Source organism: Hevea brasiliensis, chromosome 10 (genome assembly GCF_030052815.1).
Source record: "Hevea brasiliensis isolate MT/VB/25A 57/8 chromosome 10, ASM3005281v1, whole genome shotgun sequence".
NCBI classification, from domain to species: Eukaryota; Viridiplantae; Streptophyta; class Magnoliopsida; order Malpighiales; family Euphorbiaceae; genus Hevea; species Hevea brasiliensis.
Window position 1 is genome coordinate 25,709,076 of NC_079502.1, and position 26,203 is coordinate 25,735,278.

Below are 26,203 nucleotides of genomic sequence, written 5' to 3' on the forward strand. Positions count from 1 at the left end.
ACTGATTCACAATCATGGATATAACTCAATATATAGAAATACATTTAACTAAAATTTATTGATTATTTTATTTTAATTCTTATTTTTATGGAATCCTACTTATAAAATTTAACAAAATGTTTTTTTTTATTATAAAATTTACATTTTCTATTGTCAAACTTAACAAAAATATAACTAACTCAAACGCTCTTCCCGTTTGAAACTTTCAAAACCAAATCAAGACATCGAGCACGACACAGACACACACGCACACGATCCATCACATTCTAATGGAAACAAGGTCTGCCAAGCGAAGGAAGGTCTGGTTTGCAGAAAACTATGAAGCTTCTGACCCCAACAATGGCATTGATCGGATCAGTGATCTCCCTGACCCTATTCTCCACCAGATCCTCTTCCTTCTTCCCATTAAATCCATTGCTCAGACTAGCGTCTTGGCCAAACGCTGGAGATCTCTCTGGTCCTCATTCCCTGACCTCGACTTCACCACCATTAACACCATAACCACTTCTCCAATAACAAACCTTAATACTACAAGAAGATCACCTCATTCTCCATCAATGGACTTCATTCCACAGGTTTTAGCTCTCCGCGATAAGCATTCTGATCTAAGGACCCTTCGTTTTCGTGCTCGTTTGAGCTTTTCAGGTCTTAATGGTTTGATCCGTTGTGCAATAAGACATAACGTACAAGAACTTGATGTAGAGGTAGCCACAGAAGATTACTTCAATTTCCCCCGCTGGTTGATCACGAGTGATTCTTTGCGAGTTTTCAAATTGAAATCCAGATATCCTGGATTCAGATTGCTTCCTTCTTCGCTCATGACTGGTGGGTTTCGATCGCTCCACACGTTGTCTCTTTCTCTTGTCATTTTATACGAACAATCCTCCCTCTTGGATTTGTTCACCGAATCATCATTTCCTCGTCTTAAGAAACTGAATCTTGATGCTTGTTTTGGGTTGAAACATCTCAAGGTTAGTTGTAGAGCCCTGGAGGATTTAACCCTGGAGAATTGCTTTCAGCTACATGGTTTGGATATTTCTTGTGGAAAATTGGAGAAACTGAGAGTTACAAGCTGCTTTGATGCATACTATGATGAGAGTTGGTTTCATATTAATGCTCCACAGCTCAGAATTGTTTTCTGGGAGTATAATGCTATTACTGGAACGAGTTCTCTGCAGAATTTAACCTCTCTGCGTGAAGCATCAGTTGGTTTTTTTCTACTCCATGAAGATATTAGTGTGGAAAAGCTTCAGAGCGTATGCGATCTTTTATCTGGACTATCTCATGCCCATAGTTTAACCCTTGAAAGCCAATGTATCGAGGTACTAATAATGGCTAATTCTTGTTCTTTCCTGTTGGGGTATTGATATACATATATTCAATATATGCCTTTTATTATTATTTTGGTGATGGTGATATGTTAGCTATTGTGGCAGATTTTATCCAGCAAGAATAACTCTTCACATTTTCTCCATCCATTTAACAATCTTAAAATTTTGGAGTTGCATATTGATTTCAACAAAAATAATGTCCCGGGATTGGCCTCCGTATTTCGAAGCTCTCCTACATTGCACACCCTTATTCTAAAAATTATCAACGACTACAAGATTGAAAGAAGAGTGAGTACTAAAAATCCCATGGATTTATTTTCCATTCAAGTACATTAATTCAGCTTTGGTTTAATTATATATCTATATAATTAATTGTGGAAGAAGATTCCTTTGAATTAATAGCATATATTGAATATAGGAAACTTTGGTCCTATAAATGCAGATAAATGTAGGAAAAACATACCTAGACTTATCCATCAGATATCCAATATATATATATATATATATATATATATATATATATATATATATATATATATATCCTACATATTTTACATGTGGATCTTTCATGCATTTTTTGTTTTAAATTTAGAAAGAATCAAAGTTAGGCAAGAATTTTTCTATACTATAACTTTTTATGAAGGTGCAAATAACTCACCTTTCTTTTTTTATATTATATTTAATTAATTTCACTCCTTACTTACATCTTTGCAGCAATGGAATAGGGATTTGTGGGATATGTCCACCTCTAAGGAAGAGCAATATTGGGAATCTCAAATCCAAACTTTGAAGCCCTTCCTAAGCCACCTTAAGGTAGTAAAGATTCATGGGTTTTTAGAATGTGAGAATGAAGTTAGTTTAGCAAAATTTTTGCTTAAACATGGAAAGCAGTTGCAAGAAATGACTCTTCGCACCGCAAATTGCAACTATAGGGATTCTCTTCGACGACAAAAAGTTAGGTCACAAATGATGGGATTCTCCTGGGCTTCTTCGAATGCCAAAATTGCATTTCAATGATCTTTTCATTCATTAATTTTAATTTAAGTTTTTTTTTTGGCTAATTGTACTTTTTAAGTGCATGTAATCATTTTTTTTATTATTATTTTTAGAAAATCTATCGTAATGGATTCTAGCTAGATGTATTGGATAGATGACATGGACATTTATTGAATAGTTCAATGACTAATTTTTTCCCCCCTAAATGGTCCCCGATTTGATAAAATTGGTATTACATTAGTCAAATGGGGTAAACAGTTGTATATTACTCTTCTTTCTCAAAGTATAGAGATACGAAACAAAAGTCAATTGGTCCTCATTACAATACAAACAATCCCTATAAATCCTCTAATTCTTATAGTTGAGAAATTTACAATCAAATACAACTTATAACTAATTACAACATATGACTCATGCTAACTCTCTCCCTCAAGTGATGCACAACTTGACAAGGAGTCACAAAAAAACTTTGTTTAGAAATTGCTTTGAGATATCAACTAGCTGCTCTATAGTTTTCACATATGGAACTTTAACAGGCTTCTCTTCAAATTTCTCATATATGAAATTGCGATTAATCTCCACATGTTCAGTTCGATAATGTTGTGTTGGATTCTCCGCTATCTTAAGAGCTGATTGATTATCACAATATAATTTCAAAGCTCTTTCAGGAAGAAAGCAAACTCCCCCACAAGCCGTTTCAGCCATAATAATTCATGAATCCCTTTGACCATTGCTTGGTATTCAGCTTCTACATTAGACAATGGAACAACCTTTTATTTTTTACTCTTCCAAGTGACTAGATTACCTCTAACAAAGTTGAATTACTAGTTGCTGAGCGTTGTCTTTCTCCTGTGGCACCCCCAATCTGAATCATAATATCTGGTAACAGCTTTATTGTGATTCTTAGAAACCCTTCCTAGGTGCCCACTTCAAATACCGCAAAATCCTACCAATAGTATTCATATGAGCTTCACTTGGATTATGCATAAAGTGACTCACCACATTGATAGAATAAGCAATGTCTAGTTGTGTGTGTTCCTCTTAGGGTAAATACTAGGAGATGCTCAACTTGGTTACCTATAGTTGGGAAAATTGAGGATAGTTTAGCTTTTTGGCAGGGCGAAATTTTATCCATGGCTGGTCGGTTAACACTTATTAAGTCATTTCTCTCCAACATGCTTGTCTGCTACCTTTCAGTCTTCAAAATACCAAAAGGTGTAGTTAGGGGAATCAAGAAGAGTTTTCGAAGCTTCTTTTGGCCTGGAGGCAGTGCCTTTAAGAAATTGCACCAAGTGAATTAGAATATTTTAATGCAACCTAAGAAGAACAGAGGACTGGGTATCTCAAATATTTTATTGCATAATCAAGCATTGTTGTTCAAATGGGTCTAGAGATTCCAACAATATCCGAATGTTGAATGGGCTTATGTTATCAAATCAAAATATAATTTCCATACTAAAAATGCGCTACTTTTCATAGTTGGAAGTTCAATCTGTACTATATGGCGTGACATTCAACATTCCATTATTAATATCTTTAGCAACTTCCATGTTTTGGATTGCCTATGTTTTGTAATTGGGAATGGTAGGAAAACGTATTTTTGGCATGACAAATGGGCTACAGAGTCCCCTATAAAATTTCAATTTGCAAGGCTATTCAATCTATCTTCAAATCCAAATGCATTGGTCTTCGAGGCTAGTTATTGAGATAATTTTTCTTGGACCTAGAAACTATCATGGATGAGGAATTTATTTCAATGGGAAGTTGATACGGTTTCTACCCTTAGTAGCTGATTCCACTAAGAAGAAGGACCAAAGGACCGTCTTCAAAACAAGCCAAGAAACTCCCTTGAACCTTCAACCCTTCACCTTAAAGATGGAGAACTGAAAATATAATTCCCAAGAAAGACAGTCAAGAACAAGACCAATTCACCTATGCTGATGAACAACCTTGAACATATAATAAAACTTAACAAATCAAGGCAAGAATTTGCTAAAAAAAATAGAGAGAGTTCTAAGAAGAACTTTGAAGCAAAGCTCCAGCAATTTTACTCAAAAAAATAACATATGAATTCTGTTCTCAAAATGAAGCAAAAGAAGGCAGAAATATGGGTTGGTGTATTCTGCCAAGACATTTCAACAACCATGGGACATGTGCAAGTCTTGGTTAATATACCAATCTCTCCTAAAAATAGATACAAAGTTCAAACATTAATAGGAAGGTCAGATTTGGCAGGCTACAAATGAGAGACAATCTGAAAAGAGAAGTTTTGTCTCGAAGCTGAAAGTAGCAACTTTGCTTTTCTTATAAATAGTTGAAGCATGGCTGGAGCTCTTGGACAAAGTTATGGCTTCCAATCTTGGCAAAATGGACAAAAGCATCTTCAAAAAGTTGGTGGAGATGGGCTGCCAATTGTGCTGCCACCTAGGCACTCCACCTGGATGCCACATTGGATGCCAACTAGGATGGATTTGCTGAGGTGGCTGCCACATGTATGCCAACTTGGACGGATGCCACTTGGTCTCTTGGCTTCTCAAATATGCAAAGGAATGTACAACAAGGTTGGCTTCCCTCTTCCAAGTCCAAACTAAATACTTGCAAGCGGTTGGACTTGGTGATGTGCTTATGCACCAAGCCTTTAAGCTTCTTAGCCATTGCTCTAGTTATTGGCCCTTGGTGTGGAATTGGTGCAACCGGTTCCTCATCATCCTCTCCCTCTTCGAAAGAATTTGTCCTCGAATTGTCATCATCTACATAGAAAGGAGCAAGATCAGTCACATTAAATGTAGCACTTACATTATACTCACCTGGAAGGTTTATCTTGTATGCATTGTCATTAATTCTCTCTAGCACTTCAAAACGTCCATCACTCCTAGGTTGAAGTTTTGATTTCCTTTGTGCAGGAAACCTCTCCTTTCTCAAGTGAACCCATACAAGATCACCAGGTTGGAACACCATCTTCTTTCTCCCCTTGTTAGCTTGGGCTGCCCTCCTCTTATTCACTTTCTCCATTTATTGCTTTGCTTTTTGATACATTTGTTTCACCATTTTAGCTTTCCTTTTGCCATCTAAACTAGCAAGCTCATTAGTAGGCAAAGGCAACAGATCTAAAGGAGTTAGTGGGTTAAAACCATATACAAGTTCAAAGGGTGAATAACCATTAGATGAATGCATAGACCTGTTGTATGCAAATTCTATGAATGGTATGCACTCCTCCCAAGCTTTCAAGTTTTGTTTAATCATTGCACGTAGAAGAGTGCCCACGGTCCTATTGACAACTTCTGTTTGCCCATCCGTTTATGGATGGCAAGTGGTGGAGAAACAAAGTTTGGTTCCTAATTTTCCCCATAAGACTTTCCAAAAATGGCTTAGAAATTTCACATCCCTATCACTAACAATTGTTCTAGGAATGCCATGCAATCCAACTATCTCCCTAAAGAACAAAGAAGCAATGTAAGATGCATCGTCAGTCTTGTGACATGGTATGGAATGAGCCATCTTGGAAAAACGATCAACAACAACAAAAATACTATCATGGCCTTTCTTTATCCTAGGTAAACCCAAAATGAAATCCATGGATAAATCTACCCAAGGTTCACTAGGAACACTCAATGGCATGTATAGACCATGCGGCCTTACTTTGGACTTTGCCTTCAAGCAAGTCACACATCTAGCACACACTCTCTCTACATCCCTCTTCATATGTGGCCAATAAAAATGTTCCTTTAAAATTTCTAAGGTCTTTGCAACCCCAAAATGTCCCATTAAACCACCAGCATGTGATTCTTTAACAAGCAACTCTCTAATTGAGCATTTAGGCACACATAATTTATTTTTCCTAAACAAGAAACCATTATGCCTATAGAATTTATCATATGCAGCATGTTCAAAAAAGGAAAACACTTTCCCAAAGTCATCATCATTAGCATACATTTCTTTCACATGTTCGAAACCTAAAAGTCTTGCATCAAGCATGGAAAGTAAAGTGTACCTCCTTGAAAGTGCATTAGCCACCACATTCTCTTTGCCTTGCTTGTATTGAATCACATATGGGAAACCTTCAATGAATTCAGTCCCCTTGGCATGGCGCTTGTTGACTGCCCCTTTAAGTACTTGAGTGACTCATGGTCACTATGAATGACAAACTCCTTCAGCCACAAGTAGTGTTGCCAAGTCTCAAGTGCACACACCAGAGCATGCATCTCTTTGTCATAAGTGGAGTAGTTCAATGTAGCCCCTCTTAGCTTCTCACTGAAGTAGGCAATCGGTCTCCTTTCCTGCTTCAAAATAGCTCCAATACCCACTCCAGAGGCATCACATTCAATCTTAAAAGTTTTAGAAAAATCAGGTAAAGCAAGTAAAGGTGCAGAACACAATTTCTCCTTAAGTGAATTAAATGCATGCTCTTGTTCTTCCCCCCACTTGAATCCCACATTCTTTTTTACAACTTCATTCAAGGGTGAGGCTATGGTACTGAAGTCCTTTACAAATCTCATATAAAAACTAGCCAACCCATAGAAGCTCCTCACATCACTCATGGACTTAGGTGTAGGCCACTTTCTAATGGCTCTTACCTTGTCCTCATCAACCTCAATTCCCTTGCCACTCACCACAAATCCTAAGAAAATAACTTTGTCCATACAGAAAGTGCATTTCTTAAGATTTGCATACAAGTGCTCTTTTCTCAACACCTCAAAGACTTGTCTCAAGTGTAGCAAATGATCATGCATATTTTGGCTATATACTAGGATATCATCAAAATACACTACAACAAATTTTCCTAGGAAAGCACGCAACACATGGTTCATAAGCCTCATATATGTACTAGGTGCATTGTTCAAGCCAAATGGCATGACTAACCATTCATATAGTCCATTTTGAGTCTTAAAGGCAGTTTTCCATTCATCTCCTAATTTGATGTGAATTTGGTGATAACTACTCTTTAAGTCAATTTTAGAAAATATGCATGCACCATGCAACTCATTAAGCCTATCATCAAGTCTAGGTATGGGATGTCTATACTTTATAGTGATTTTGTTGATTACTCTACAATCCACACACATGCGCATGCTCCCACATGCTCCCATCTTTTTTAGGCACCAAAATAATAGGTATGACACATGGGCTCATGCTCTCCCTAACATGGCCTTTTGCTAGAAGCTCCTCCACTTGTCTTTGAAGTTCCTTAGCCTCTTCCGGATTGGTCCTATAGGCTGGCCTATTTGGGATTACAGCTCCAGGCATAAAATTTATTTGGTGCTCTATGCCTCTAATGGGTGGTAGCCCATTAGGTATTTCTTCAGGGAAAACATCCTCAAACTCCTGCAATAAGGGCAAAGCACAACTAGAAATGGATGGGTCAAGGTTAGAAACATTGGTGTAAGCTCCCTTATAAATTAGCAAAGCCATTGGCATACTAGAAAAATATGCAGTCCTCACATCCTTGGCTTTTGCTAGCAAATTGACTTTATTCTCTCCACTCTTCTCACAACTCTCCTTTTGCCTTGAGCCCTTTTCTTTTGGTTTCACTCTTTTTGAATTTTCTCTCTTCTCTTTCTCTTCCTCATTTTTCCCACTTACTTTTTCCTCTCTTTCTTTTCTTTCTTTCTCTTTTTGCACTCTTAGCTCAGCCTCTCTTTGTTGTTGCTCATTCATGGTCTGTTTTATCCTTAATTGATCTTCAAAAGCTTGTGCGGGTGATAATGCTGCTAAACTAACCCTTCATCCATCATGATCAAAGGAGTACCTATTCCTAAATCTATCATGCACTACTTTCCTATCATATTGCCATGGTCTCCCTAGCAAAATATGTCTAGCATACATTGGCACCACATCACACGACACCTCATCCTTATACCTTCCAATAGAAAAAGCCAACATCACTTGCTTGTTCACCTTAATTTCTCCACATTCATTCAGCCATTGCAACTTGTATGGTCTAGGATGCTTCATGGTGCGCATGCCAAGCTTCACAGCCATGAGTGTGCTGGCAACATTCACACAACTACCACTATCTACAATCATGCTACAAGTTTTACCATTCACCAAGCATCTAGTGTGGAAAATATTTTCCCTTTGTAGTGCATCTCCCTCTTCTTCCTTTGCTTGTGCACTTAGTGCACGCCTAACCACCAGAATATTACCTCCCACGGCATGCTCTACATCACTAGCTTCCTCCAAAGGAGGCATACTCTCACTAGCATCATCATCAACATCATCATCTTCTGATTCGATCTCCCCATTCTGCCTCATCACCATCACCCTCTTGTTAGGACATTGAGATTCATAATGTCCCTTCCCTAGGCACCTAAAACATTGGATATCCCTAGTTTTTCCACTTGAGGTATTCTGTCCCATGCCTTTCTCAGTCACACTAGGCTTTTCTCCACCCCTAGTCTCCTCTTTCTTTTCCTTAGAAACAGCCTTGGAATCATAAGTTTCACCCTTCTTCCAATTCGGTTTCCATGGAGCATTGTTGCTCGAATTCATACCTACACCCATCTTGAATGCTTTCTTCTTCTTTAGTTGTTTTTCTATCTTGATTGCCATATTTAACATGTCATCAAGCTCTACATAGTGTTGTAGCTCCACTATATTGGCAATATCAAGATTCAGCCCCTTTAGGAACCTAGCCATAGTGGCTTCCCTATCCTCCTCTACATTGGCTCTTATCATAGCCATCTCCATCTCCTTGAAATATTCTTCCACACTTTTGTTTCCTTGCACTAGCCCTTGCAACCTTTGGTGCAACTCCTTATAGTAATGTTGAGGTACAAATCTGTCCCTCATGATTTGCTTCATCTCATCCCAAGTTTCAACACCCCTCATCCCATTTCTCCTTCTTTTAGTGAGCAATTAATCCCACCAAACTATGGTATAATTTGTAAACTCAACTACTGCAAGCTTCACCTTCTTTTCCTCACTATAATTATGACAATAAAAAATGAGATCCACCTTCCTCTCCCACTCCAAATATGCATCCGGATTGGCTTTGCCCTGGAATGGTGGAATTTTCATTTTGATCCCACTAATGTTACCATCCACTCTCCCTCTCCCTCTTGCTTCCTTTATATTACCTGTTCTCAAGTTTCTGCCTCCACCTCTTCCACCCCTATTACCTCTCATCCCTCTCGGTCTATGGTGTTCATCATGTGCAGTAGAGTGCTGGTCATCCTCTTCATCAGAATCATCATCATTTTCATCCCCCCAATCATCTGTAGGTGGTGCATTGTTCACTCTAGATCCCCTAGCCCTATTCTGCCCCTAATTTGTGTTTTGTCTACCATTCCCACTATTCTGCTCAATTCTTTTAATTCGGTCAGCTAGGTTGCTCAATTGTCTACCAATTCTTTCCAAATGTTGAACAAGTGCTTATTGGTAAAAAGGATTATCCATATTAAGCCCATTAGTTTGTTCTTGTGACATTTTTAACACCTGCACAAAAAAGTTAGTAAAACAGAAAACAACCTCACAATTTCACTCAATTTTGGTCACTCAAGTGTTTGTACTCAGTTTATAGGCTTTTACCCTCTTGGAGTTCTTGCCACTCGATGCCTTTTTCCACTCAAGCTTGCTTACCAAGTTCTTGTTCGAACTAATGCAATTCTAGCAAGTTTAAATCAAGTTTTAATATATGTTCAAGCACAAATTCAAGAAAAACATATGGAATAAATGTTTGTTATGACAGTTGAAGCAAGAAATGAAGACACCAAGCTCTAGAGCAATGAAAAGAAATAGGAGTTGAAATTAGCTTGCTATTTTTGCCTCTCCTCGAAAAAAGGCAAAGTTGGAATTTTGTAAAACTATTTTAAGAGCAGTAACAAGACATAGTTTTAGAAGGAAAAATCAAGTCTAGAGGTTCCAAAAAACACCTCGAAGTTTTATACTACAAATTGGCCTAATAGGTGCTAAATTTGGTTCACTAAGTAAACGGTAGAATTTTTACACCAAATTTGATTTCTAGGCTTAATTTCACCTACAAAGCACCCCTATGAAGTTTTAGAACTTTCTGGGGTGGTTTGGTTATACCTCCCCCAAAACAGCCACCAAATAGAAATGTTGAACTTATAATATTCCAGCTCTCAAACATACACTTTAGTACCCTTTTTTTTAACCCTTTTTTTTTCTTCTTTCTTTTTGTTCTTTTATATATATATATATATATATATATATATATATATATCACGTAACCACACAATAGATACACTCAACGCATCCAACACTAAACACTTTAACAACACACTTCACAAGCCACAAAGATGCAAATAACCAGGTTGTGAAGAAAAGGTTTATGGTAGAAAACAACACAAATGTGACAAAACTAGGGAAACAAGGACAGATGCAAGAAAGACTCTAATATACCCTAAGATTAGTAGTATTGAGTGTTAACTCACTACTAAGCCCTGAATATATTCAGATTTTCTTAAAAACACTAGAAAACACAAAGACTTGAACAACCTTCAAGGCTGAAACACAAGGAAGAAAAAAAGAAGGAGAAAGGAAAAACAAGAACACAACAAAATGGATGACCAACCTGTTTTGAAGAGAGCCTAAGCTCTAATACCAAATGATACGGTTTATACCCTTAGTAGCTGATTCCACTAAGAAGAAGGACCAAAGGACCGTCTTCAAAACAAGCCAAGAAACTCCATTGAACCTTCAACCCTTCACCTTGAAAATGGAGAACTGAAAATATAATTCCCAAGAAAGACAGCTAAGAATAAGACCAATTCACCTATGCTGATGAACAACCTTGAACATATAATAAAACTTAACAAATCAAGGCAAGAATTTGCTAAGAAAAATAGAGAGAGTTCTAAGAAGAACTTTGAAGTAAAGCTCCAGCAATTTTGCTCAAAAAATTACCATATGAATTCTGTTCTCAAAATGAAACAAAAGAAGGCAGAAATATGGGTTGGTGTATTTTGCCAAGACATTTCAACAACCATGGGACATGCGCAAGTCTTGGTTGATACACCAATCTCTCCTAAAAATAGATGCAAAGTTCAAACATTAATAGGAAGGTCAGATTTGGTAGGCCACAAATGAGAGACAATCTGAAAAGAGATGTTTTGTCTTGAAGCTGAAAGTAGTAACTTTCCTTTTCCTATAAATAGTTGAAGCATGGCTGGAGCTCTTGGACAAAGTTATGGCTTCCAATCTTTGCAAAATGGACAAACGTATCTTCAAAAAGTTGGTGGAGATGGGCTGCCAATTATGCTGCCACCTAGGCACTCCACTTAGACGCCACATTGGATGCCAACTAGGATGGATTTGCTGAGGTGGCTGCCACATGTATGCCAACTTAGACGGTTGCCACTTGGTCTCTTGGCTCCTCAAATATACAAAGGAATGTACAACAATGTTGGCTTCCATCTTCCAAGTCCAAACCGAATACTTGCAAGAGGTTGGACTTGGTGATGTGCTTATTCACCAAGCCTTGAAGCTTCTTAGCCATTGCTCTAGTTATTGGCCCTTGGTGTGGAATTGGTGCAACCGGTTCCTCATCAGAAGTTGAACTTTTGGCCTAATTGCTTGCAATTCTTCAGTTAGTCTGATAGGCTAAAAAGGTCACGCTCTGATAGGTTGAATAGGAAACTTAACATCAATGGTGTTTTCTCAATTAACTCTTTTTATAAGACCCTCATCAGTGCCTCTATCCAACACTCCTCTAATTTTCAACCTTTTTGGAAAGGTCTTACTCCTCCAAAGGTAGAAGTGTTGGTGTTGCTGACATTTCAAGGGAGATTATGTTCTAAGGATTTGTTATGCCATGTTAATGTCATCCCTTCTAACCTTAATATTTATTCGCGCTGTGGTTGGGAAAAGGAAACTGTGTCTCATATTGTTCTTAACCGTACTTATTCCTGGCATGTCTGGTGTTTGTTCCTCAATTGGTGGGAGTTCTCTTTTTGTTTTCTAAATTCAATCCATGCTCTCTTTTTTGAATGGGGATTGTTGATTCAAGGAAAATTTCAAAAAAGGTTATGGATAAATTTATTCTATAAATTTATTTTATGCAATTATGTTGTCTATTTGGTTGGCTATGAATGATAAAGTTTTTAATGACAAGGACATCTTAACCATAAATCTATGCTCCCTTATCTTTCATCACTTATCTTCTTGGATGAAGGCTCTAGATGCTTCCTTTCATCTTAGAAGTCTGGATTGATTATTGAATGTGCAACTATTCAATCAAATCCCCCAAAGGATTGTCCAAATGTGCTTTCGCAACCTCCTCCCAGTTCTTTCCTGTTATGTTTTGAATTGAACATTGATGGCTCCTTTCTACGCTTGGTAGAAGTGTTGTAGGTGGTGTTTTAAGGGATTCAAGAGGTAGCTTCATTTGTATCTTCTCTTGCCCTATGGGTATTTTAAATTCAAATGTTGTTGAACTATTAACCATCAAGAAAGCTTTAGAGTTATCTATGGCCATGCTTGATTTATGTAGTTCTACTCTATTTATATAGAATCAAACTCTAAGATTGCATCTTCTCAGGTTTTACACCCAGATTCTGTTCCTTGGCGATTTGCATCACTAATTAATTTCATTAGTGAGTGTATGAGTAGCCTCCCCTTGTTCATGTTAGTCATATTCAATGGGAAGCTAACTCTATCATTGATGTATTGGCCAAGTAGGGGTTAAATCATAGTGAAGATCTTGTTGTTGTGTTTTGATTGTCCTTGTGTAGCAATTTTGGTGTTGTTGGTTTGCTGCATGTGTGATTGCTACTTTATTTATTGGCTTTTTCATCTTTTGGATCTGCTAAATTGTGTACTCTTTTTAGTTCTACTGTGTTTTATTTGCTGGTTTTACAACCTCCATAAATGCACGGATCGCTAACAAATAACAAAGTGATGAGTAGAATATCGTTCCCATGATGAGTTACAGGCGTAAGTACTAAACTACACAACAATCTTAATTCTTTAAACTACCGAAAGTTATATGATGGTAAATTTTAAACTAAGACAGAATAACTATTAAGAATTAAAGAAAGTGAATCTGGAAGCTTTAAGGAGAATTTTAATTTTGTGAATAATTCTAGAATTTTAGATTTCACACTTTAACCTTGTCATGATTTTAATCTTATTTTATCAATGGATTGAGTGTTAGTTTCTTTGATGGAAATTAATCCTAAGGTATCCTAGATCCTCTCTTAAAGTATCTAAGGTGTATTTCAATTAGAGCCAAACCCTACTTTCGTTGGTAATTAGTCCTAATCAAAACCCTTTGAGATCTATAATTAATTTTGGAACTCCATAAAGGTTATCGACCTATTTCTAGGTCAGATTTTATAGATTCAAAATCTTGATTTTCCAATAGTAATCTTTACCTCTTAGTTCATCAATTAGTATCTTAGATCATGACTAGGGGGATACTAACACATAGCATGCATTAAGAACACAAGAGATTGAATCAAAGAATAAAACCCAATTCCATTAAATAAAACTCAATATATATCTATAACAAAAGTTAAGAGTGCTACTTTCTTAATTCCAGAATTTAAAGAGTTACTTACTCATGGTGAGTTTAACAAACATGATGTAATAAAAGTAAAAGCACATAAAACCAATTTGAAGACTAGAAACAAAAGAACCGAGGGAAGATTCTGCAGTTGTGAACTTGTGGAACTTTGGCTGAGAAGTCTGTCCTTAGCACCGATGTGATCCTTCTTCAAGATGGCTAAGGTTCCTTAGGAAGGCTTCTCTCAAAACTCTTCCCTTTTGTGTGTATGTAGCTGTGTCTCCAAAACTCTCTTCTCTTCTTGTGTGCTTTCCACTGGCCTCTATTTATATTAAGTGTCCTAGGGTTAAGTTTTAGAGTCCCAAGGGCATTAGAAGTCTAATTGGTGTGCCAAAATAGGAGTTGGAATCATTTTAAGAAAGTCACTGGAATGTAGTACACGGCCCGTGTGTCACTACACGGCTTGGGGCATGTAAATTTTTGGAGATGGTGGCTTCTTTTCGGATAGTTGGCAGTAAGTTAAATAGTTCTTGGAGGCTTACACGGGTCAACTTACACGGTCCGTGTACTTGTGCATGCTTCATTTACTTCTTCAAGCCTTGGTGATAGAAAGTTACATAGGTCTCTGAAGGTTACATGGACCAAGTTGCACGGCCCGTGTATTGCGACTTTCTCTACACTTCTTCAAGTTTTCCCAAGCAAGAAGTTACACAGGTCTGAGTCTATGTTTACATGATCCGTGTAAAGTGCATCAGCAACTTGCCTTGCTTCTTAAGTTCTTCTAAGCTCCCTCCCTTGTTCTTATGCCTTGAATTTCCTACAGAATGCCTAAAAGTAGGTAGAAAACATAGATTTTAGTGTGGATCAATAAAATTTATAAAAACTCATGAAATTATCAAATATACATGCAATTACCTATCTAAATGCTATGAGATGTTATACAATTATGCTTAAAAACATCTATATAATACAAGTGCATCAAATACCCCAAACTCAAACTTTTACTTGTCCTCAAGCAAATCAAAACCACTTTTGAAACACTTTTTAGGGGACATTTAGAAACATAACCAAAATTTCAATATGCATACAATTGAACTCCTTTCATTATTCATACCAATTTCCCTTTTTCAAGGCATATAGACCTTAATAGCTCCTTGTTTAGAGCTTCACCCCCCTTTCATAGTGCTTCAACTAATTATCTCTCTATGCAAGGCCATTAACAAGTAACAAATAACATGTTTCATTAGGATAGACTTAAGAAACACTTACTCCCCAAATTGCCTCTATTGATGATGACTGTGGTGAGTTTGATTCAATTTCAACTCCATAGGTATATCTTAATTTTCTATGTCCACTAATATAGCATACACTTTCAAAAATCAAAAGGTCTTTTAAAGGGTTTTAATGGGGCTAAGAGATAATGATTTGGTTACTAATGAAAGGTTTTAAGAAGTGCAAATATGAGGATAGTATCTATGCATAATGTACTGAGTATACCAAGTTTATTCTATAGGTTTTGTATAGAGAGGGGGAGTTATTGGTTTTTATAGAGCTAAGCATGCTTTCATGAAACCTTCTCTCTTCTCTCTTCTCCTTTTTTTTTTTTTTGGTGTTCTCTCCCCTAAACTCATTATTTTTGCTGGTTAGAAAGAGAAGTTATTCTTTGATTTCAATTGCATACTTACACTCTTCTTGAGTTCCACACCTTCTCCTCATATTTTCTTTTACACTTGATATACCTATTCCTTATACATTAAGCTTCCTCAAAAAGGTGAGGTAAGTGTTTAGGATAGGGGCTAAGTCAATAGTTATGGGTAAGCAAAGAAACTTATATACGTAAAAATATAGGCTCAAGTTGGGTGTAAGAGATATATTGTGACTAAGGTTAGCTAGGGCTTAATTAGCCTATATCAAAGAATGCCTTAATCATCTCTTTGTCAAACATATGCTAGGATTTTGCCTTAATATGTCCAAGAGATATGTTCTAGAACTAGTGAGGCATTTTTAGGTTTATTTGCATTTCAAGAGTTTTCTCCTAATTTTGCAAGTTCAATGTGATATATTAATGGCTATGAAGGGATTTAATAAGTTTAACTCCAATTAGATGATTTAGCTTTTCACAGATAATATATTGATGCCTTTTTGCCTTTCTAGATACATTCATTCCTTTCTCCCATCCGGTACTGCTTGGGGAATAACATTCCCTTTAGCATTAATTAAAAGGCATTGGTCCTGTACTTGCCTACATATCCCCATGGAGATACAGATGGTCTAGTCGATCCAAGAGGCACCAGCGATGAGTCATAAGTGGACATGGACAGGCACAAACCTGAAGTGGAAAGCAATTGTTGTGATCAAGCCTCCCATGTAACACCCCTCACCCGTCTACAGTGTAGCCGAGCAAGGTGTGTCACACGGAGTGCCGGAGCACCTGACCTTATTTGATTTCATTACAGTTCTTGATTTATTTATTTAAAAACTTTATTTAAGGTTTAGGCTATTTTTACTTTCATTAAAATTTAATTAATTTGGAAATTTCAAAAATTTTAACGATAATCCAGCAGAGTGCCGGCTGTAATTTGGACTAATAGTTCTTCTGAACCTGCCAAAAATAATTTCAATATATGCTCAAATTCATAACTCAGATTATCTCAAAGCATTCTCATTAGTTTCTCAAATTCAGATTCAGTCTCAAAATTTCTCAAACTCAATCTCATTCAAAATCATTATGATTAGATATTCAACACAAATATTAGAATTCTTATATTTCATTAACTTATACAAATTTGCCAATTAAGTATATAAATTTATCAAGTACAGGATAGGCAAATGAAATTACAGTTACTAATTCACATTACAATATAAGCAGTAATTATAACATACATATTAGAAAATAAGCTTAAAATGAGCCCTATCTACATGCATTACTGAGGTGGTGACAATCTTGAACTCTTTTGACACTTCTGTAGATCTGGACACCAAAAATCTCAGTTGATAGTCTACTAGTTTTACCTTCAGTACCTGCGCGAGGAAGCAATTCCATCGCGCTAAGCATTTCTACTTAGTGGTGCAATAGTATAACAAGAAATAATATATACAAATAAAGAAAGAAATAAATCATAATTCGGATACTCAGGAATCAATTTAATTTGGTATAGTATTTCTAGTATCAACGATCTTATATACTAGTTTGTTCCTCTTTGGAAGTGCTTAGTTTATAACTTTTCAGTAATACTACTCAGTATACAAATTATTCTAACTGTATTGTATTTCAAGTCTCTACGGTTCTGCAATTTATATTTTTTTTATGCTTCTTTTGCTAATCTCTTTTACACATTCATTCAATACTTAATTTAATTGTACTGAAATTTCATTATACTTAACTTAACTTAGCTGCCTGAATTGAATAATGTTTTAATTGACTGCCCATGTAGTCTATACACTGACCAGACTGGATAAACGGTTATACTAGCACTGGGTACCTAGTACCTCGGGCCGTCACACCATCTGTCACAAAGTATCTCTCGGTGTGCAAACAGTGTGGCTAAAAAGCCATATAATCAATCAGGCATTTAGCCAAGTATAATAACGCAATCTGTATAGCCATAGGCTATTAAAATCATAGTATGGCATAATAAGCCATAAAACACAATATGATGTAAAGTCATTTACAGAATAGCTGTCAGAATCTTATTGGCATGCCAACCTATCCAAACTAGTCAACTAGGCAAACTAGGGCATATTACAAGATTAAATATTTATTTATTTATTTTCAAGGTTTACTGGTCATTATATAATTCACTAGTCAATGAAAATGTTGACCTTTTTATACATCATGGATAAGTTGAGTCTAGTATCAACATGTCACAATTTGCATTTCAATATGCTACCAATATAGTGCAATTTACCATTTTTACAAGTTGGCATTCATTGCCAAATTATTTCAAGCATCATTGTATGTAAATGTCAAATTCTCAATTTTTGTGTGCTAGATTGGCCTAGCTTAAAGTCCTATTTCTCTTGCTTTTTAGCTTCTGATCAGAGAAGCAAAATTGTAGCTCTATGTCTTATTGCACTCTGGGCGAAATTTTAGGTCATTCTAAGCTGTATAGACCAAGATATGGTCAATTTATTAAAGCTAGACAGATTGCACCTTTAGTGCAAAATTTAGTCAATTTTAGGTCACTTTTAGTTCTGACAGTTTTGGTACCCGAACTTGTAGAAGCTATTTAACTTGGTTCTGGCCATTTTTGGGCTTTGGTGTCTATAAGAATTGTAACTCTATGTCTTATTGCACTCTAGGCAAAAATTTGAGGTAATTCTGAGTTGTATAGACCAAGATATGATCAATTTACTAAAGCTGGACAGATTGCACCTTTAGTACAAAATTTGGTCAAATTTAGGTCACTTTTAGTTCTGACAGTTTTGGTACCCGAATTTGTGCAAGCTATTGGACTTGGTTTTGTCCATTTCTGGGCTTTGGTGTCTTCATAAGAATTGTAGCTGTATGTCTTAGCTATCCACGGTAAAAATTTCAGGTCAATTGGACCTGTTTTGAGTGAGTTATGGTAATCCCAATGACTACTATTCATATGATCAAAAATCTGGGTTTGCAAGGTTGCCATTCTAGATTTGGTCATTTTTAAGGTCAGTTTCTAGGCAGAATTTTGGCAACATTTCTACATGAAAGTTGGCCTATTTGGTGTTTAGTTTCCTCCCCCCACCACCCCCCCCCCTCCCCCCAAATTGGCCTCATAACAATTAGGCTCACAGTTTTGCACTTATAACCTAATTTAGGTGCTGCCAACATACACAACCTGTATTTGAACATCACACTTCCAATTTTGACAATCCTCCTCCTCCCAATACTTTAACATTTAATCATGGCACTTCTGTATATATTATACACAATTCCAGCACGCATTTTGGGAAGAACGCTCAAGTGCTCAATGCACACAATACACCATTAATTTTTAACATTTACTTCAACCCAAATTCAACGTACATCAACACTAATATAACACATACACTTCCATGGCAATTACACAAACTGCCCACCATTCAACACCATCATATTTCATTAATAAATTTCATAAACTCACACACAAATTCATGTTATTTAAGGCTGCCCAACATGGCAGTTTACTAAAGCATCCAAGTCCCACTTTTAAATCCTTAATTCAAATGTTCTAATTCAACAACTCACATTCAATCAATTTCTAGCACAAGTATTTTCATCAATCCAAGTGTAACCCTCATTTGCTTACTTATCAACATCCCAAAAAATCAATTAATTTCATGAGATAACTAATCTCCCATGTTCTTATGGCTGCCCAAAATGAAGCAACAATACAAATCCCCATTTCAAAAGCTCAATCACAAGTTACACATGAGATTAACTTACTACCATCACAAATTACTTTAATCCACACTAATTCCCATCAAATACCATCAATTACATATAAGAATAATTCACTTACCTTCCCTTTTCATGGCTGCCAAGAATTACACACACCAAATACTCACTTAATTCCTTAAAATTTTCAACCAAACTACTCACCATAACCTCAATTCAAACTTTAATTAAGCAAGGGAAGAAAAACTAGCACTAACATTTTTTGAGCTTCGCTAAAACTTCATCAAATCCTCTTCTTTTTTCTTCCAACATGCTGACCAAGGTGTGTGTGCAAGCTTTAATGAAGAAACCAAGTGGAAATGAGGCTTGAATCATGAGTGCATGGTGGTGGAGTGAGGTTTGGCCATGGAGGATTTCCATGGTGTTTCTCTCAGTTGGTTTGTTTCCAAGGTTGAAGATGAACATTTCTGTCCCAAATTGGCTTATATATGTGTCCCAAAATCTGAGTTGGTGGAGCACTAACCATAAATTAATGATTTAATTACTTAAAGTTCCATAATTTGCACATTTGCCTCATTTCTTCCACTATTTATATAATGTACCTCATTTTTATTTTTCATGACATTTTCAAAGTGTAATACCACTTATTTTTAATGGACATTGAGGTCAAAAGTCAATACTATGTGTCAATTGACCAAAATGCCCCTCTTCGGTCAAATTCGAACTTTTTCGGTAACACCGATTTACTCCTTGTACTACCGATTTCTTTAATTTTCATTTTTCGTTTAAACTAACTTATTAATTTTTCTTTGATATTTTCAATGTCAATTACACCTCAGTAGACCTTTAATTATGTCCTAAAAATATTTTCCCGAGTTCCCTGTGGTCCAGGGCTAGTCAACGGTCCTCGCCATAACTTTTTGGTGTGGTCACCCATCGCTACGGGTTCGGCTCGTTTAACTTTGTCACATTTTATCTATTTTATTTTTTCTTAATTTTTCTCATCACATATTTCATTATTTTATACTTTCTCACTGTCAATTAAGTGTAGTTCCAGACATTTCGACTTTCCGGGGTAGACATTAGTCGTCGGAACAGTAGGATGTATGGGCTATAAAAATGAGGATGTTACATCCCACTATGATGTTCCCCGTGGCTTGGTGGGATATCCATTGAAAGTGGTTACAAAGGAAATAGCTGGTGCTATAACGTTGACCAATCACCATGCACCATAAGAAAAATAGTTCATTGGCATTTGCAGCGCTCAAATTATCGTTACGTTCCATGATGGTGCGGGTAGTGAATCGATGCATGTAATATAGAGCAGGGCTTGCCAACCCACTAGATTTGGATCTGTTAGAGTTATAAATTTTTGAGTTTGGCACAATGGATCGTTAAAACTCAATACTATTGTAGACCATCCTGTTCTTCAAAATCTCTTGTTGTCCACTATTATCAAAGCCAAAAATGGTGCTAAACTCGTCCGTGTTCAGGACACGATCTGCTCCTAAGAAGCAGAATGTGATCCTCCCCCTATCACCTCTGTCAGTGGCCTAATGGGTGGCTTGAAAACTCCATAGGAACTCTAAAGTGGTATCCTTATAGGCGGGGTAGCATAATTGGGCAAAATGGGTCTACCCAATGTTGTCAAGAAGGATATATACCTTCGCTTTCAACCCTAACTTCTACAAAAGGGCAGAGTCCATGTATTTGGTGGATGAAATCTTGTGGTGATTAAGCCTGGCACATAAATCTCAATGCTTGGTGTTACTAAAGGGGTAGACAATGGAGAATTCAAGTTCTGGGGGTTATTGGGGAGGTTGTGGTTATGGTTCTTGTGGTGGGGTTCAGTGAGTTCTTGGGTGTTGGGGTGGAGGTTGAGAGGGTGGGGATGGTGAATCACGACCTCCTCATGATGAAGAGCCAACTCCACCTGCAGCTCTTTTTGTTGATGCCATGGAATAAGAAAGAATGAAGAAATTTTTAGGGTTTGAAGAAGGGAATCAAGATGGAAAGGAAAACTTATAGAGAAATCTTTGGAATGAGGGGGATTTATAGGAGTTAAAAGGGTGGGTAAGGGTTAGAAGGCATTTAAAGGGGCAAAGATGGTGTTTGGAAACATTTTCCCACTTTTTCGATGTGCCTTTTACAATTTTTTACATGGGCCCATATATCACTACACAACCCGACCCGTGTAATTTTCTATTCTTCTTATTCTATTCTTGGTAGGTACACAAGTCGTGTACTGTTAAACGGGGTACCCTATGTACTCCTGAGTTTCTCTCTTTACACAGGGCTGTGTGATGAGGAGAAGAGGCCTATATAAGTTTCTGCTCCAGGTTATCCCAACCCTATTTTTCTAGTTTTCTGGTTACACGAGCCATGTGTTTTCACACGGGGTGACCCCTGTAACTTTCTGGAGTGCTTATTTCTATGAGCTTTCTAGGTCTAGAATGTTACACGAGGTGTGTGCCATTACACGGCCTGACCCGTGTAACTTTTTGGGTAAATTTTGTTGTGCTCTCAAAAGGTTTTTTCTTATACTAACTCTCTAGAAGGTTATGTTAACTTTTTTTTTTTTTTATGTGAAAGAACTAAATGCAAATAGGAGTTAGTAAAATAATAATAATAATAATAATACTCCCCTATGTTGTGATTTCCTCTCTTGCATGGATTAGACTTAGTGATTTCCTCTCCCCTTTTGCATTCCTCTTATCTTATGTGCAATGCGAAGAGTGGGTTGCTTACAAAATGAGAAATAACATAAAAAATAATAAATTAAATTGTAAAGAAAATGTAAAAATCTTGGGTTGCCTCCTAGGTAGCACTTGTTTATAGACATTAGCTCGACTGTCTTTCAGCTTTATGCCCCGATTGGAGGATTGCTGTAGGATTATGCGAATCCTTTCTTAATTGTGTCTCTCGAGAAGTATGGCTTCAATCTTTGACCATTAACTTTGAAGGCACTCGAGGTTTCACTACATACATCTACTACTCAATGTAGGAAGATTTGAGTGATCTTGAAGGATCTGGACCATCTTGATCGTAGCTTTCCTGGGAAGAGCTTTAGCTTTGAGTTGAACAACAAGACAAGGTCTCCTTCCTTGATTTCTTTTCTGCTTATGTGCCTGCCATGCTATCTTTTGGTTCTGTCATTGAAGATCTTAGCATTCTCATAGGCATCTTGCCTAATTTAATCTAGTTTATTGAGCTATAGAAGTCTTTTTTCTCCAGTAGCTTTCAAGTCAAAGTTTAGCATTTGAATCACCCAATAGGCCTTGTGTTCAAGCTCGACTGGGAAGTGGCATGATTTATCATAAACCAAACAAAAGGGGGTTGTTCTAATGGGAGGTTTGTATGCAGTGTGGTAGGCTCACAATGCATCAACTAATTTTAAAGACCAATCATTCCTTGAGCGATTGACCGTTTTCTTAAGGATTTGCTTCAGTTCCCTGTTTGAAACTTCCACTTGACCACTGGTTTGAGGGTAGTACGGTGTTGCCACTTTGTGAGTCATTCTATATTTCTTTAATAATGTTTCAAATTACTAATTTTAGAAGTGAGTTACTCCATCACTGATGATTGCCCTTGGGGTGCCACATCTTGTGGCGATGTACTTCTTGAGGAATTTGGTAACCACTCTGGCAATATTTATTGGTGTGGCTATTGCTTCCACCCATTTTGATGCATATTCGATACAAACCAAAATATAACTATTTCCAAATGAAGATGGGAATGGACCCATGAAGTCTATTCCCCACACAACAAACAACTCTATTTCAAGTATACCGTGTAGTGGCATTTCATTCCTCCTTAAGATATTTCCTATTCTTTGGCATTGATCATATGTCAGCGCAAAGGATCCCACATCTTTGAATAGATTTGGCTAGTAGAACCCTGCTTGTAAAATTTTAGCTACTGTTTTTGTTGTGCTAAGATGTCCTCCTTAAGGTGATGAGTGGCAATATTACAGAATACTTTTTACTTCCTCCTCTGTTATGCATCTTCTTATCATGCCGTCATAACATCTCTTGTACAGTAGAGGTTCCTCCCATGTGTATTATCTTACATCATGCAGGAATTTCTTCCTTTGCTGGTAGGACATGTTGGGTGGCAAAACCCTACACACAAGGTAATTAACAATGTCAACATACTAAAGGGCTTAGGAGATTGCAAATAAGTTATCATTTGGAAAGGAATCATCAATTGGCAAATCATCAAAGTTATCCCCATGTTCTTTTTGCCTGAGCCTGGACAGATGGTAGACTACCACATTTTTTGTCCCCTTTCTATCTTTGATTTTAAGATCGAATTCCTACAGAAGTAGAATCCATAGGATCAACCTTGGCTTTGCTTCTTTCTTGTTCAGAAGGTACCTAATGGCAACATGGTCTGTGTAGATGACAACTTTGGAGCCAACCAAGTAGGATCTGAACTTGTTAACTGTAAGCACAACAGCTAAAAATTCTTTTTCTGTGGTTACGTAGTTGACTTGTGCATCATTAAACGTTTTACTAGCATAGTAGATGACATGAACTTTCTTATCCTTTCTCTATCTAAGCACTGCCCCTACTACGTAATCACTTGCATCTCACATTATCTCGAATGGCAGCTCCCAATCTAGTGGTTGCATTATTGGTGATGAGATAAGGGCTTCCTTTATCCTGCAAAAGGTAACAAGGCAACTTTCATCAAAGTCGAAGGGAACATTTTGATTTAGCAAATTAGTTAATGGCTTAGCTATTTTGGAGAAGTCCTTGATGAATCTTCTATAGAAGCTTGCATGTCCCCAAAAGCTTCTCACCTCCTTGACTGATGAAGGTGGTGGAATTTTTTCAATGATCTCTGCTTTTGCCTTGTCCACTTCTATCCCTTTTTTTGAAACTAGGTGCCCAAGTACTATGCCCTCTCTTACCATGAAATGGTATTTTTCCCAATTAAGAACTAGATTTAATTCTTCACATCTTTGAAGCACTTTAGACAGATTAGTTAAGCATTCATCAAAGCTAGTTTCATAGATAGAAAGATCATCCATGAAAACTTCCATTATATTTTCAATATAATCAGGAAAAATGGCCATTATGCCTCTTTGAAAAGTCGCGAGGGCGTTACAAAGGTCAAAAAAAATTCTTCTATTTGCAAATGTTCTATAAAGGTAAGTGAATGCGGTATTTTTTTAGTCCTCAGGGTGAATGGGAATTTGGAAGAATCCATAATACCTGTCTAGATAACAGAAATAGGAATGTTTAGCCAGCCTTTCTAACATTTGATCTATAAATGGAAGAGGAAAATGGTCTTTCCTGGTGGCACTATTTAATTTTCTATAATCAATGCACATTCGACAACCAGTGACTAACCTAGTAGGGATCAATTCATTATTATCATTTTTCACCACAGTTGTCCCACCCTTCTTAGGCATTATATGCACTAGACTAATCCAATTGCTATTAGATATTGGGTATATGATACCTGCATCTAATAGTTTCAAAATCTCCTTTTTTATTACTTCTTTCATGTTAGGGTTTAATCTGTGTTCAATGGTGGGTTTACTATTCTCTTTCATAGGTATTCTATACATACAAATGGAACCCCTTACGGTATTCTATGGTGTACCCTATAGACTTGATATGGGTCCTAAGTTTTCCTAAGAGTTTTTCTTCTTCTGCAGAATTCAGACTAGCATTTAAAATGACAGGATGTTTAGAGTTAGAGTCCAAGAATGCATACCTTAGTGCAGAAGGAAAAGGTTTTAATTATACCTATTTTATTTCTTCCTGAAGGCTATTCTTGGGTTACTTTTTCTTTCAGATTTTCTACCAGGAGTGCTTGGGCCAAAGGTAGAGGTGGATTTATCTCAAGAAATTCTGCATATGCTATAATTTCCTTGTTCTCATTCTCTACTGTGTGGCCATGCACTATATAAGCTTCAAGAGGGTCTTCAGAATATATCTTTTAAAATTCTCCCCCCACTAGCTTGTCCATGATGTCAACCCTTAAACATTCATCATGTTCAGACTTTTACTTCATTACTTGGAATAGGTTGAATTCTACTTCTTAATCCGCCATTTTGAGAGTTAGACACCCATTTTTGACCTCTATGATTGCTCCAGCTATTGCCAAGAAAGGCCTTCCCAATATTATGGGAATTTGGACATCTTCCTACATCTCTAGGACAATAAAATCTACTAGAATGAAAAATTTTTCCACCTTGATGGGTATGTTTTCTAGGATGCTAAATGGGTAAACTTGACAGGTCTGTCTGATAATTACAAGGAGATGGTAGTTAGTCTCAGCTCTCCCACATATGGATAAGGGCATTAGGCTCACGTTGGCTCTAAGGTCACAGAGGACTTTGTCAATATTCATATTGCCAATCAAGCATGGTATGGAAAAGCTTCCAGGAGCTTTCAATTTTGGAGGCAGCTTGCTCTGTAGGATGACACTACATTCTTCTATTAGGGCAACTGTCTCATAGTCCTCCATTCTCTTTTTCTTGGAAAGGATTTCCTTTAGATATTTTGTATAGGAGGGCATCTCAGATAATGCTTCTATAAAAGGAATATTGATGTAGAGCTTCTGCAAAACCTCTAAAAATTTCCCAAACTGCTTATCCAATATAGCTTTCTGGAATCTCTGAGGAAAAGGTAAATGGAGCTGGTAAGGTTCTGGCAGTTTCTTTTTCTCCTTTTCCTCCTCTTTTTTGCTCTCCTCAGCTTGTTTCTCTTCTTCCTCTTCTTGAATCTCATGATTTTGAGGAGTTTCTTCCTTCTGTGTTTGCTTTTCTTCTGGTTCTTGTAATGTTCTCCCACTTCTCAATGTGATAGCTTTGCAATGTTCCTTGGGATTCATCTTAAGTTGACTTGGTGATTTTCTTGTTTGCTTGTAGAACTGGCTTGCTGAGTGATCTAATTTCAAGCATTTTACTATGGGTGGCTAGTTGATCCACTCTGAAAGTTAGTTGCTTGATTATCTCATTTTACTATTGTTGTGCTACTAAAATGCTCTCCATCATGGACTTCATAGTCAACTTTGATTTTGCTTGTTGAGGTTAAGGGA

The 26,203-nt window shown here is 36.9% G+C and overlaps 3 protein-coding genes across 3 annotated transcripts; 1 reads left to right on the plus strand and 2 right to left on the minus strand.

The window, feature by feature from the left end:
- The first annotated feature begins 210 nt into the window (after positions 1 to 210).
- LOC110632217 (putative F-box/FBD/LRR-repeat protein At4g03220) lies at positions 211 to 2,518 on the plus strand. Its single transcript, XM_021780359.2, has 3 exons — positions 211 to 1,322; positions 1,437 to 1,619; positions 2,046 to 2,518. Exons 1-3 carry the CDS (start codon positions 270 to 272, stop codon positions 2,346 to 2,348), a joined length of 1,539 nt encoding a protein of 512 aa, XP_021636051.2. The 5' UTR covers positions 211 to 269; the 3' UTR covers positions 2,349 to 2,518.
- Positions 2,519 to 7,373: 4,855 nt separating this feature from the next.
- On the minus strand, positions 7,374 to 9,155 carry LOC131169348 (uncharacterized). The gene is made up of 3 exons (XM_058128566.1): positions 8,149 to 9,155; positions 7,947 to 8,046; positions 7,374 to 7,649 (listed from the first exon to the last, which is right to left on the minus strand). The coding sequence occupies exons 1-3, from the start codon at positions 9,153 to 9,155 to the stop codon at positions 7,374 to 7,376; spliced, it is 1,383 nt and encodes a 460-aa protein (XP_057984549.1).
- A 16,151-nt stretch (positions 9,156 to 25,306) lies between these two features.
- On the minus strand, positions 25,307 to 25,996 carry LOC131169349 (uncharacterized). The gene has a single exon (XM_058128567.1). It carries the CDS (start codon positions 25,994 to 25,996, stop codon positions 25,307 to 25,309), a length of 690 nt encoding a protein of 229 aa, XP_057984550.1.
- Positions 25,997 to 26,203: the final 207 nt, after the last annotated feature.

Excerpts from the sequence above, each read along its gene's own strand:
- LOC110632217 (XM_021780359.2), top strand. The coding sequence starts at position 270 with ATGGAAACAAGGTCTGCCAAGCGAAGGAAGGTCTGGTTTGCAGAAAAC. Across the intron at positions 1,323-1,436 it reads TTGAAAGCCAATGTATCGAG|ATTTTATCCAGCAAGAATAA; the intron begins GTACTAATAATG and ends CTATTGTGGCAG. Across the intron at positions 1,620-2,045 it reads ACTACAAGATTGAAAGAAGA|CAATGGAATAGGGATTTGTG; the intron begins GTGAGTACTAAA and ends ACATCTTTGCAG.
- LOC131169348 (XM_058128566.1), bottom strand. The coding sequence starts at position 9,155 with ATGAGGGGTGTTGAAACTTGGGATGAGATGAAGCAAATCATGAGGGAC. Across the intron at positions 8,047-8,148 it reads TCGTGTGATGTGGTGCCAAT|GGTTAGTTTAGCAGCATTAT; the intron begins GTATGCTAGACA and ends TGATGGATGAAG. Across the intron at positions 7,650-7,946 it reads AAAGAGAGGCTGAGCTAAGA|GAGTTTGAGGATGTTTTCCC; the intron begins GTGCAAAAAGAG and ends CCCTTATTGCAG.
- LOC131169349 (XM_058128567.1), bottom strand. The coding sequence starts at position 25,996 with ATGAATCCCAAGGAACATTGCAAAGCTATCACATTGAGAAGTGGGAGA.